Source organism: Pholis gunnellus (assembly GCF_910591455.1).
Source record: "Pholis gunnellus genome assembly, chromosome: 19".
Lineage (NCBI taxonomy): Eukaryota > Metazoa > Chordata > Actinopteri > Perciformes > Pholidae > Pholis > Pholis gunnellus.
Window position 1 is genome coordinate 10,169,833 of NC_136546.1, and position 13,476 is coordinate 10,183,308.

At 42.6% G+C, this 13,476-nt stretch overlaps 1 protein-coding gene across 1 annotated transcript in view; it reads left to right on the forward strand.

The window, feature by feature from the left end:
• Positions 1-13,476, forward strand: part of gphnb (gephyrin b) — a gene marked incomplete at both ends in the record, with an annotated part of 57,895 nt that overhangs the window by 14,883 nt on the left and 29,536 nt on the right. The window contains 2 exons of the mRNA XM_079180681.1: positions 3,199-3,471; positions 5,228-5,362. Coding sequence (XP_079036807.1) covers positions 3,199-3,471; positions 5,228-5,362 — 408 coding nt within the window. The remainder of the gene's footprint in view (positions 1-3,198; positions 3,472-5,227; positions 5,363-13,476) is intronic.

A 13,476-nucleotide genomic window follows, 5' to 3' on the forward strand; every position in this document is an offset into this window, starting at 1 on the left:
CTTGTTTTGATTACATTTCCTCATGTGATGATGACTTCATCGCCAAAACATTTTAACTTTTGGTGATGATGCTTCCACCTGCAGTGATGATATTTACCTGTGGGGAAGACATTTATACCCACTGTGATGACATTTCTGTCTAATGGGAAAGTTTTGTTTTTTTGTAAAAGAAGAAAAAAAACACTGAACTGATTGCATATTTACCCTGTGAGATATGATCACTGTGTTACACCATTTGTCAGGTACTTACCCCCAGTCACAACCACAACGACCAGATACTGATTTTTAATAAAAAGGAAGTCGTCCAGGTTCTCAACCCATTAAGCTTGTTAACCCATAAAACAAAGCAATGTGTATTTCCAGCCACATATGTCCCTAATTCAACTGAATACAACCCTTTTTGTCCTTGTTTTATATGAAGACTGTTTACAGGATTGAAGAAGTAAATCATGTTGCAGTAAATTGCAATGAGAGGGCAATGATTAGAGGGAATTGTGGCAGAAGTAAAGAGGACTTTGTGTGGCAGAAACAGATTTTTTTCTGCCCTCCGATCCCATAGTCCATTATTTTCCCCACAGCTGCTCAATCTGCATACACTATGCACTTACCAAAGTACCAAATTGGTAATGAGTAAAAATCTGATATCGACTTCACTGAAGGGTTTCTTTTGAAGTAGGGGAGATAAAAGGCTTCACTTGTGTCATAATATTCTGAATATTAATTTGGCCCCCCACTCAACTGGTCCATATTGCCAATATAAAAATGGTCCTTTAAAATTCGGGGGCCCTGACTTTTGCACTAGTTTAAGTTACGTTTGTTGCAACTTTTGTGGTTTAGAAATTGAAGCATGTCCCCTTGTTGTACTAAACAACAGTACAAGTGTCCATTTCTTTCTTAATTTCTTGTCTTTTCTCACTCTCCCTTTCTCACTCTCTCTCTTCTTTACTTTGTGTTTATGTCGAACTCTCTTTTTGTTGCAGTTTATTTTTTGCGGCCTCTTACCGAATCTCTGTCTCTCCAACTCTGCCTCTTTTTATATCTCGAGATCTCGTCCTCCCCGTCTCACTCACTCTTTCCCTTTCTCTCTCTTGTCTGTCATACTCTCTCGTCATCTCCTGCAACCCCCCTCTAAAAAAACAGCAGTGCCTTCCCCTCATCCTCCATCCTTCCCTCTCGTTTGTGTTTCTCATCCGCTGGCAGTATATCCAGGGATTCTGCTCTTTAGTGTTCTTGACAGTTACTCTCCTTCAGGACAAAACAGAGAATAAGAGCAGAGAAAAAAAAGAAACACACTCCTGACGTACCTAAAAAAAATTCCCGGCACGCAATGAAAGCACAAAAGGGGAGAGGAGGAATGTCTCCAGGCTCTTGACACTATCCTCACTCCTTCTTTTGCCCAATCCTTCCCCTCTTCAGCCCAACTCTCCTTTCCCCGTCTTCCAAAATGTTCAGATGTGGGCTTCTAACACCCCAGCAAGAGGCATAAGCAGTCCACTGTGTGCTGTGGGGTTTGGGAGGTGTGTGTGAGTGAAGGCGGGGGGGTATGGGTGGAAAGGTTAGCTCGCGGCTACGCAGCAGGGCTGGCGGGTTCGTGGTAACCCATTCAATCTCTTTCATCTCCCAATCCGAGGAGTCTCACTGCTCTCTTTTTTTATTTTGTATTTTTCATGAACAGCGGTTGGAGGATGCTATTCTAGGCATGCATGCATCCCAGTGTGGATCTATGTGATTTTCAATTCAGTCAAATCAAGGTTAACACTGTCATGTTTAATCCAGCCTGTGATATGCACACATAAAATGGGACGTGAAGTGGAGAGGTTGCCCAGAATGCCAGTTTGCAGCCGGCGTAGATACTGTAAAGCGTGTGGGCGATTAATAATGTAGCTTCTCAATGCTTAAAATACACAGGAAGATAAATAATTTCACAGATTAGCTCTTGTCTTGGGAGTGAGGAGAATGGAGCATTTAGCCTTGCCGAGGAGCCCACAGGCACACTGACACCCAGAGAGGCACTGGAGAGGGGAAAGGAGATGGAGGGAGGAAGGAACAAGCTCAAGCTATTATAAATGTGGCCAGAAGGAGGCGCTGTGATCTGCTGAGGCTGAGGAGGAAATCTCTGCGTGTGATTCTACTGCCGCAAGCAGGGTCACACACTGTATTTGTCACATAGGACTGAGTAGATAACAGTATAACTGGTTATACTGTTTCAAGCCTTTCCCTTGAAACACATTCACTGTAGATTAGAGAAAGGCCTTCAGTTCTAACTTTCCCCGTATTTAAGTTTAATTCATATTTTTGTGAGATGTTTCCTAGTTTTTGGATCTCCTTTCATTTTATTTTGCTTTGGATGCTGCTTCCTGTTCATTTAAACTCAACACATCCTCCCTGTTTAATTGTTGCCTTAATATGAATTCAGAATAATCTACATTTCAGCAACGCACAGCACTTATTCGACAAGTAGTAATGTCATCCTCAACAATCTCTTGCTCTTATTTCTTTTTATTTTCCAAAATGTGTTTTCTTTCACTAATTATTTACCATTCTTCTGTTTCTGTATTTTTTTGCGCGTTCTTTCATATGAGTAGCCTTCCAGCAGCTCAAAGTGCATAATATCTCACATTTCTGTTATGCTTTTATTGTGATACTCCCTCATTTTTAGAATACAGACCAGTGTGATTTTCAGTGCAAGTCCATTATAATCAAAACAAATAACACAACTTCTGGCTAGTACCATACATTATCCCTGATGGGCTAATGAAGTCAAGGTAGCTGAAAACATTTGATGGGTTGTGAGGCATTTTGTGTGAAACAACTGCAGGAAGAGTTGAGTTTCCATCGCAGAAGCTCAACTCTGATTAAAAAATGAATAGCAACGTAGAAGAGATTTGACACGTCCCTCATTAATTAGTGAGGAAAAACAACATTTTTGTCAAAAACAGACACACAGAAAGGCAGACTGGTGGTCATAAACTGTTGCTGTACTGATGGAATAAGTACTGTGGAAATATACATCTTACTAAATGTAACATGTGACAGGTAATAACACTGCGTCTACTGGCCTTTTATTCTGTTTATTTTGTTCATTCTGGCTGCTATTGTTTGAGACTGCCATTATTTGAATATCGACTCAAGACAACTGTCACTGATATTTTCTCTCTCTTGCACGTCTCTGTCCTTCGCTCTGTCCTACACTTCCAGGAATGCTTCCAGTTCATCCTGCCGGCGCTGCCGCACGCCATCGACCTCCTGCGGGACGCTGTGGTGAAGGTAAAGGAGGCGGCGGACGAGCTGGAGGACCTGCCGTCGCCACCACCGCCCCTCTCGCCGCCGCTCAACAGTTCGCCCTGCCGCCACACCGAGGACAAGGGCGTGCAGTGCGAGGAGGAGGATGAGGAGAAGAAGGACAGCGGAGTGGCGTCCACCGAGGACAGCTCTTCCTCCCAAATCACCGCCGCATCCATCGCCGCCAAGGTACCAGGGCGGAGGAGAGGAGAGGAGAGGGGAGGGGTTTGCTGTTGCAGTTTTCATCTGACTTCATCCATTTCAAACTGTCATCTATACACGTTCATACATGTCATTCACACAACCAATGTGCTGCAGGTAGCATTTTAACATCAATAAGTCTTTACCAAAATGATTTAAAGGCCAGACTGTCATTACTATAACCATTATGTACTGTACAGCATCTAAATAGGAGTTTAGATCTCCTGAGAAAAGCTGGACTACAAGCAAGAAAGAAGTTAGTTTCTTCAGTAAAGGCAAAGGAAACAACCAGCATCTTTGATAAGGCAACAGTGGTGTTTGTAGAAATGTGGTCTTAAAGGGATAGTGCAGTTTTTACAATGTGTCCTACTGACATGGAACAATACACAGGGCAAGCTGAGGTGCTGAGTGCTCTTTTCTAGTTGGCATAGATGGAGCAGATGCTGCTAAAGGGCTGTAATGATGTTATTATATAAGGTACACAATCACTGTGGACATAACACATTGATGACAAAAATGCTACAGGTAGCACCTTTAGATGATAGATTTACTGTTTTTCAACCCATACCCTAATAAAATGCTTAACCCCGCCTCCCAGCTCTCGGTCCATCTTCTGCCTCAATCACAGGAACAGGAAAATATTTGGATTTGGCTATTAGTGCATTTTATAACTTTAAGGACCGAATGATTTAAATGAGGGCTATTATAATATTTGCTTATTTATATACGTCTCTTTCCCAATGTTATATATCTGTTATAGCTTCCAAAATCTGGAGAAAAAAAAGCTGCATTTGTAGAAGCGTTTGACATGAGACTGGCCTTGTTGGACATAACATGTACAGCACGTGGTCCAGATGTGTGGACTTGTGGAATGGCAAGCCTTCTTTCAGGTTTTATTGGCTTTATTTATTTGTCCCGGCTACGTCTTTGCCAGAAGCGATGTAAAAGTAAAGTCAATAAACCCGACGTCAAATATTCTTTCTGATTCTTTTCATCATTATGAGGACACAGCTGACCACACTGTAGGTTTACTGTTGTTAAAACGTGAGCTACATCAAGGTTAGAATGTCTTGAGTTGAAAAAGAGTGAATCTGTTCCTTAACATAAGTTTGTCATGTATCTCTGTGTATCATATATCATGACTGTGTGTCTCTACATACATCTGTGTGTGTGTGCGACTGTGTGTGTGTGTGTGCGTGCGTGCGTGAGTGTGTGTGTGTGTGCGACTGTGTGTGTGTGTGTGTGTGTGTGTGTGTGTGTCTACTCTGTGCACTTACATGCAACATCAAGTATCTCTCCATACCCATCATCCTATCCTGCCCTGTCTGCAGCCTGGACCCTGCTTTGTGGCTCTGTTGTCAGGGTAACATCCCACTTCATTGTCCAGTCACAGAAGGATGTTGGTAAGACTCCGCCCCCCGATATCTCATTATTTGTCATCATCATGTCACATTTTTGAGGTCATTTGTCTTTCATCTTCATCAACCCTGTGAGTAGGCGTGGTCGTTTAAGTTTGACATATGATTACACATTAGAGATGTTGAATTATTTGTCGTCTCAGCTGTTTTTTGTGTCTGTAAATAGGTTTGTTGCATCTATATATATAAATATATATATATATATATATATGTGTATGTGTGTCTTCCTGGATCTTCAATATCAGTATGTGTATGTGTGCTGCCTCTATGGGTCTTTGGTGTTTACATGCACGTGTGTCTGCATACGCTTGTGTGTGTGATCTCAGATCCCAGACTCCATTATCTCGCGGGGTGTGCAGGTGTTACCCAGGGACACAGCCTCTCTCAGCACCACGCCCTCGGAGTCGCCCCGCGCCCAGGCCACGTCCCGCCTCTCGACCGCTTCCTGTCCCACACCCAAAGTGAGTACATGTGCAGGAAAACACACTCGCGCACAAACATACATTTAGACAAACACAAATTTATCTGGTTTGTCCTTAAATCCTTGAGAGGACTTAACGTTGGCAAATTAAGGAGAGACATCAGGTGAATAAAGTTAACATTTGAACTAATAGAAATCACCATGAAACTTCCCCAACAGATTACCTACATTAAAACATTCATTTTGTGTTCTGAACTGTTTTGTTTAAATATGCAAATGGGGCACCATCTTTTTAAACGTGCACTAACTTGCATTATTCTGCAGAACAGAAAATCTGATTTGAAAAAGCCAAGGTTCCAAATTTGTGTTTCTTTTTTTGTAACTCATTCACTCAACTCAGCTATTCATTCTAAATTGATATAATTGATATAATATAACTAATAGATATCACCATGAAAACTTACTTACATTAAGATTGCTCTTTTTTGTTAAATATGCAAACTAGGAATTATCTAATGCTAATTAGACATTAATACAGGTGCAAATAGACAAATAAATAAACAAAAAATGTGTATTTTGGATGTTTTGTTTCCACTAGTCTGAAAGAAGACATGTTATTGATGCAAAATAGCCCCAATTCTCAAAATGGACCATGCATGAACATATGTTTTTGCCTGTAGTTTCATTACCCTGAATCGGTTGCACTAAACCTGGCAGCAGTCTGACAGGTTGTGAGATTAATGAACTTTAAAGCTTAAAAGGCAGGTAGTTCTTTAAAGCCCTGTGTATGCATTTTACTGTGTTGTAATGTGCAGATTAAATCCCCACACAAACCCTTAATCTGATCCCAATTTTAAATTTAACCTTAAACTCAAATCCTAAATCTAAACCTGGCCTTGAAAAAGTGCTCACCAAAAGTCCTTAATTTAAAACTTCAACAGGTGTTCCCCCAGGATATGAGTGAGAGAACATACACCTCTAACTATACGCTCATACACACACACAAAGCCTGCCTTAGCCCATTTTCCTGTCTGCTCAGCCCTTCTTTTTGTCTCCCACAGCTCAACTGCGTTTACCTCCACAAACTGGTTATTGTAGCTATACAGTTTGTTATTTTGTGTACAAACAAATACAGTATTGTTTCTAGTGGAATCACTTTTTTTACTAATGACAAAGATTTCTGATTGTGATTCATTATTTCATTTCAGTTATTTTTGGGGGGAGAGAGATTGTACTACTTCTCTTTTTTTGCCTCAACTTTATTGTTTATTGCATTTTGCATGGTTCAAATGTGTTTTTCATTTGTATTTATGTCTATGTTCATTTAAATTCAGGTTCAAATAAAACAAACGATAGTTTCCTGCAGTACCTGCTTCCACATTCAAACATCGCACACACAGCCTTGACTGGTGTTCTCTTCCAGTTTCTCAACTCCGCAAAGTGTATGTTTTGTGTCTGTTTCAATATGTCTTATATGTGAAGCCCCTGTTGTTTGTGTGTGAGTGTGTGTATTTGTGTTTATGGAGACAGCAGGTTGTGGTTCTCATGCTTGGATGCATTTGCCTGCAGAATTATTCCCCAGGTTTAATTCAACATATTGCAATTCTTTTTTTAACTATATCCCCTCAGTCTGCTTTGTCTGTCCCCGCTTTAATGGGACACTTTAACATTTTGTCGACATGTTTGCCTCTTTTTAGCTCTCATTTTGTAGTCCATATGCACCACATGTTGACGGCTCTCAGGTTAGTTTGGGGCTGATGGTGCCAGTTTGTTATATTGAAGAGTTCTAACTTGTTTTCTGTTTAAGTGACACAATTATTGATGCAAAAAGCATCAACATGCAATATGAAATGTCCGAGTGTCCGTCTACGTTTTCCCCCGATCTCTCATGCAGGTTTTTAAAATCCCGAATGGTGTCAACTCTCTCTCTCTCTCTCTCTCTGGCTCCTGTTTCTCTCTCTCTCTTTCACCTCATCTGTCAGTGTCACGTCTCCATGTGTCTCCCGGACAGCAGGCAGGTGCTATGGGAACAGATGAGAGGGTTGCCATGGGAACAGTGGGATGGGATGTTGGTGGAGGAGGGAGGGCGGGTGCATAGGCGGGTCATGAGACAGAGGAGAGATCTCTCTCTCTCTCTCTCTCTCTCTCTCTCTCGCTCTCTCGCGATGAGAGGGCAGCGCTAGAGAGCCGACTTAACCTGGGCAACACATTTTTTTTAGAGTCTGTTGGAAATGTCGATTTTTTAAATATGCAGTTCAGCCATATGTAAAAACAACCGGTCAGGATGTGGAGAACTGAGCAGCAAGTAATGAGACGGCTGAGTTTTTGACTTTCCGGGCTCAAGCCAGAGCTTTTATGAGACTTGAACCTGCAGAGGTTTGATTGAAAATCCTCGTACAATAGAGCAGCGGTTCTCAAACGTTTTGCAGTGATGTAGCTCCTTTGAAATGTTTTTTGCAGCCAAGTTTTTAGAAACCTGTCATACTCCCTGCAGTACTCCAATGTATGCCTTTAGAAACAGTGCAATAAAGTACAGAACAATGGAGTTACACGATGCGATTATTCATTACGTCAGTATGTCTTATTGACAACATTGTGTTCCAGTTTGGTGCTCAATCTTGAGTCCATGATCCTGGACTTGTCCTGACCCATGTTGTTGACCAAAACCTATGCCACATGTTTCCTTTTACACTGTGTGGTGATCACAGCTTGTGAGACTGATCATGGCGAGAGAGTCTCAGACAAGGTGTTTTTGACTGCAGCAGAGCTACAGAGTGTAGAGATGTAAATAATTGGACGGTAGGGAGCTTTATTCCTGCTGCTGCTGCTGCTGCTGCAGTTGCTGTTGTCCCAGTACAGCTACTGGCTCCACTGATGCAGTGAGGGTGTCCCGGCCCCCTGACCTTAAATACAAATACACTCACCTGTCTCTCCACTGAAGCCTTTCTTTGTCAATGACCCAGTTTGAGCATCGCTAGCTTGTCACAATCACTTGCCAACCACATTAGTAAGCGTTTGTGTGCGACTAGCGTGTGTGGACATGTGTGTCTTTGTGCGTGGCAGATAACAGACAGTTAATGACTTTTCTACGTATAGCTCTTAGCTTATTTAGATTCTGTCACAGGCTGTTTCCCAGCGACAAGCTGCCATATGTTCTTTGAAATTCCCACGTTGCAAGCGGCTGTCGACAGTATGTACACAATGTCCCCGGAGCCAGAGGCAGAATGGCTCTGTTCACTGATGCATTTCATGTGCCACTGTGTGGCTGTGTTGATTTCTTAGCTTGGTCTTGTTGGCAGCGCTGCGTATGGAGGTACGAGTAGGTCTTAATCTTGTCACCGCCAGAGCGGCTGCTGCGGTTCCCACACAAGCAGGGCCGACGCCACGGCTCGCGGAGCAACGCACGAGCAAGGATAGGAACACGCGTAAATACACACACGGGGGAGTGCATCAGCACTTCAGCTCAAGTAGCATTTGCCAAGCTATGAGACCATGTGTGTGTGTGTGTGTGTGTGTTTGCACGTAGTCTATGATGATGTGACTGAATTTTGACCATATGCATTTGTGAAAATGCTGTATGTGAACGTGTGTGTGTGTGTGTGTGTGTGTGTGTCAAAGGAGCTCTGTAGCTTCTATTAGGTTTTGCAATTAAGCATAAACCCTGTAAGAACTGATGTCCAATCCTATCTGTCTGCAGAGTAACAACTGGGAATACACACACACACACACACACACACACAGAGTAAATTTGGACACATCCTTAAGGGAGAAAGGGACTGTCTCATCTCATATGCAGCACACACACACACAGCCCACAGCCCAGAAATGCAAGCAGATACAAAAGGATTACAAACTGAGCAGTTCTACAGCCATTCATGTAACCAGATTTTCTTTCTCTGTCACACTGTCTCTGAATTGTGGACGCACACACACACAGGCCGACGCGCATAGACACACACTCACTGCATGCAGAAGATACAGGGACGGTAGTTGTACCCTTCCACTCCTGTGAGCATTTAGTACAGTTATGTAATGGTGACTTTGGATTAATGAAGCATATGGTAGATGGGGCTTTGACTCAGAGGATGGTTGGCAGTGTGTGTGTGTGTGTGTGTGTGTGTGTGTGTTTTGTGGTTGTGTCTCCTGTTACTATTTTCACTATAGATGGTTGGAATGTTTTTTATGTTCACTCTATGCTCAGGCACAACCACAAAAAATACTGCTGCCTTAGCTGGGTGTATATTATAAAATGCAGGATTGTCTTACAAGCGCTCAAAACACAATTTCCAGTTGCACTTTAAATAAATAGTCCAAAGTTGATACAGAGACATATTTTTTTCAACCTGTGTTTTCATATTTTTGTTCATTTGACTATTGACTAAAATAGTCTGCTAGAAACTTCTGCAGCTGTTGGCAGATCCCCAGTAGGTGGTTAGGTTCAGTGGATCTATTACTATTCCCTAACCTGGGGAGAGCTGAGGAAATCATCACAAATCATCATCATAAAAAGAAAAGAAGCATTTGTGTTTTATTACAACTGTGGTTTTATTTATGTTTACTGTAGTTGCACTTATTGATCACCTTCTTTTGTCAGTTGATGATAAATCAATATAAGAGCAAACACATTGCGTTTTACCTTATTTTCTGTTTTAATTCAAGGCTTAAGATAATAATAATACCTCTTCAGCCTGAGTGCTGCCCTTTGCCTCTACTCTCCCCTTTCCATCAGAGCTTTCACCTTGATGCATCTGCAGGTGCGACCAGTATTTATGTTCTATGTATTGTATAGTGTTCCAAACATCCCATCAACTTGACTGATATTGGCAGTTATTTTGATTAAAGTATGCAATGCTCTTACTCTCCCATAATGCCCCTGCACACACTCTTTCAGGTGCTGGCTGTGCACCTAGAGGACACTGCCTCGCTCTGCATTGGTCCTGTGGCATTTCTTTTGATTAATGGCTTGATGTATGGCTTTGGAGCCAAGGCCAGGGCTTATGGAAATCAACTCCTCCTCCTGCACTGGAATGTGGGAAATGAGTCACAGTGCAGTAGTGCAATTCAGCACACGCCACTTCCATGACCTTCACCGTGGACCTATTGTCACTCTGGTCACTGCCACAACACCATGTTAACATGTATACAAGTGTGCAAAGAAGCTAGCTCACGTCCATTTGTACAGACCTGGAACGCATACTACTGGGGAAAAAAACATTTGTAACTTGTTTTTTGTATCTGGAGCTGTAGGTTTTCTAGATGCTGTTTTTAAATTGAAGCTTTTCTGTGATTGAGGCTTGCAACACGATGGGCCTAAAAAAGATTATCTACGTTCCCAATTAATCTGCCAGGTATTTTTTCAACTAATGTCTTTAAACATATTCCACATTCATATGTAAAATCTGTAGGCAACTGGAACCGTTTTCTGTTTGTAGTCTGCGTAGTATTGATATCATTATATATCAAAAACGCCTTGTAAATTGGCTACTTGTGAACCAGCCCGGTCGCATCTCAAGTTGCTAATCAGACTGTAAACAACGAGCAAGGCAGGAAAAGGAAGTCTCGGCCCGGATATTTACTGGCTAAACCGGAACCCCAGAAATATAGCCCCTTGCCCCAAGGGGCTTATCCACCGTCAGACAGATGGCTGATGGGTTAGGAGATTGTTTTTCAACTAATCGATTGCTTAGTCTATAAAACGTCACAAAATTAATTGCAACAAAACAAAATGTTCGCAAGTTCCGAGAAGAGCACCAAATCCTCACGTTTGAGAGGCTGAAACTAGCAGATGTTTGGCATTGTGCTTGATAAATTACTTAAACAATGAATTCATAATTTAAATTGTTTCTGACTTAAAGCTACTACTATGTCCATGTGGACAAAAGCCGTAGTGTTTCCGAGCACCAGAGTCCCTTTAGAAAACCTCTCGTTTTACTGCAACAGGGTCTGACAGTCTGGTTCTGGTTTTCCTGTGCCTCCCTTCCCTCCAGCATCCGTATTACATTGAGACTGTTTCATACCCAATTAAAGGTTCCTTGTTGTAACTTTGATTATGAACTAATTGATTGTTTGCCAAAAGATTTCAGTACTCCGGGTACTTAAAGTAGATTGTGGGTACAATCGCATTATTTGGTTAATCGAGAATCACTTTGCTCACAGTCACAAGTGCAAGCTTGGCTATTGAACAGTCCCCCTTGCAGGATGTTCACAGCAGTCATAACTGTGATAGTCATGGTGTGTGAATTGCACATGCTGTTTGGCTTGAGCCCGATCTGTTCCCAGATCACAGAATCATCACTTGCAAATGAGTAGTGACAGAGGATCATTGACAGAGTGAAGTGATCAGACAGAGGGAGATGAATGATTTATGCCCTGGCTGCACGCGTAAGCACCACTCCAATGTCAAATCAGCCAGCTGTAGTGTGACGGATCAATGATCTACAGTGTACGGCAGCTTCTCTTCCTGCGACCCAGAACGGTACAAGAGACATGGCTCTGCACTGTCCATAACTATCAATAAGACACAGTAGAAAGTGTGTGCATGCATGTGTGTTTGTGTGTATGTGTGTGCGTGTGTGTGTGTGTGTGTTGTAACCCCCCCTGTCCCATTGGCGCTGTTTTAAGCTGTGAGGATGGAGCAGGGTGTGTTCTGCTGGAGTGGCTTTGCTAATGTCCGCTGGGTGCTTCGCTCTAGCTGCACTGTCAAGGACCTCTGCAGGGGAGTGTGTGTGTGCATGTTTGTGTCTATTTTTGTTTGGGTAAGCATTTACAGGAACTCACACTACTCACATTTTTGAGTGTTGACACAACGTTGTTTTTTTTTTCTTCTTCTTTTGCTTTTAACATTTGAACAAACTATAATTGTGGTCAGAAGGTAGCACATTAAATGATTTGTTTGAAATAAATGAGTGGAGAAACACAATGAATGCAGATGCTTATATACAGGGCAGCACCAGTCACGTAATAGTTTCATTAAGATTTTCATTTTTGACTTTTTTTGCCCCTTGTGTCACCGCTCAGGCTACAAAGAGGCTTCTGCTTTGCCCTCTGATTGGAGAATGTTTGTATGTACAGCCTGAAGGGAATACTGCAGGCAAGACATAGGGCTGGAAAATAAATCATTGAATATATATTTGCACCTACAAAGATGCTATAGTCGCACACAAGGTCGTTTTCAGTACTCTGGATGCTGCGGGGTCTGAGAAAGACAAACTTTTACAGATTTTCGTTTGTGCTTTGCCATCTTTTCTTTATTTCCACGAATTGGTTTTGTTTGGTCTGGTGCAGTGTGACGCTCCGGCACTGTATTCGACATGACGACACAGCCTGTGTTCTCCCTTACAGGTTTATCCCCCTGTGGAAATGACTTGTTACATGCCATTGAGTTTCACTGATATTATTCATGTTTGGTTTTACCGGACAGTATTGATCGTTTGTGTATCTCTGTTGGCCTGTGTGTGTGTGTCTGTGTGTGTGTGTGTGTCCAGCAAAGCAGCAGTACTACTAGATATGTGTTATTGTCCTCCAATGCAGTAAAGCTCATAAATGTGACTCCTCGTCTCCTGGCCTGCTGGAGGTGTGGAGGATTTATGATGGAGGGAGTGAGAGAGAAAGGCGAAGGGAGAGAGAAGGAGAGAAAAGAACAGAGAGTGGGAGTGAACGAGCTAATGAGTTAGAGAGGACAAGGGACTGAGAGAGAGTGGGAGGTGGGGAAGGACAGATGGATGTAAGTGAAAATGAACGAAACAGAGGATGGTTTGGCGAGCTCGGCCTGTGCTGCACGGCCTGTCTTGTCTCTTTGTTTGTCTATCTGTAGACATCTGTCTGGTAGCTCACCTCATATCAGCCTCAGCCTGATAAACCCCCCCCCCCCCCCCCGAATCATCTCATCTCAAATCACGACTGACTGAGAGGCAGAGTGAGGAGGGAAGGCGTGAGAAAAAGAAAGTGAGGGGGTTGGGGGGGGGCAGGGGGTAGAAAGAGTCATATTTGTCATTTCCCTCAACAGAAACACTCATGGGAAATGCACACACACACACACATACCCACACAGACATGCGCGCACACAGACCTTAGTCATGCGTGTATGATTTAGTGCAGCACCGTAAGGCTTCGGCTGTTGCATTTCCTTGCTGCTCTTTCGCTCTCTCGCGCTTC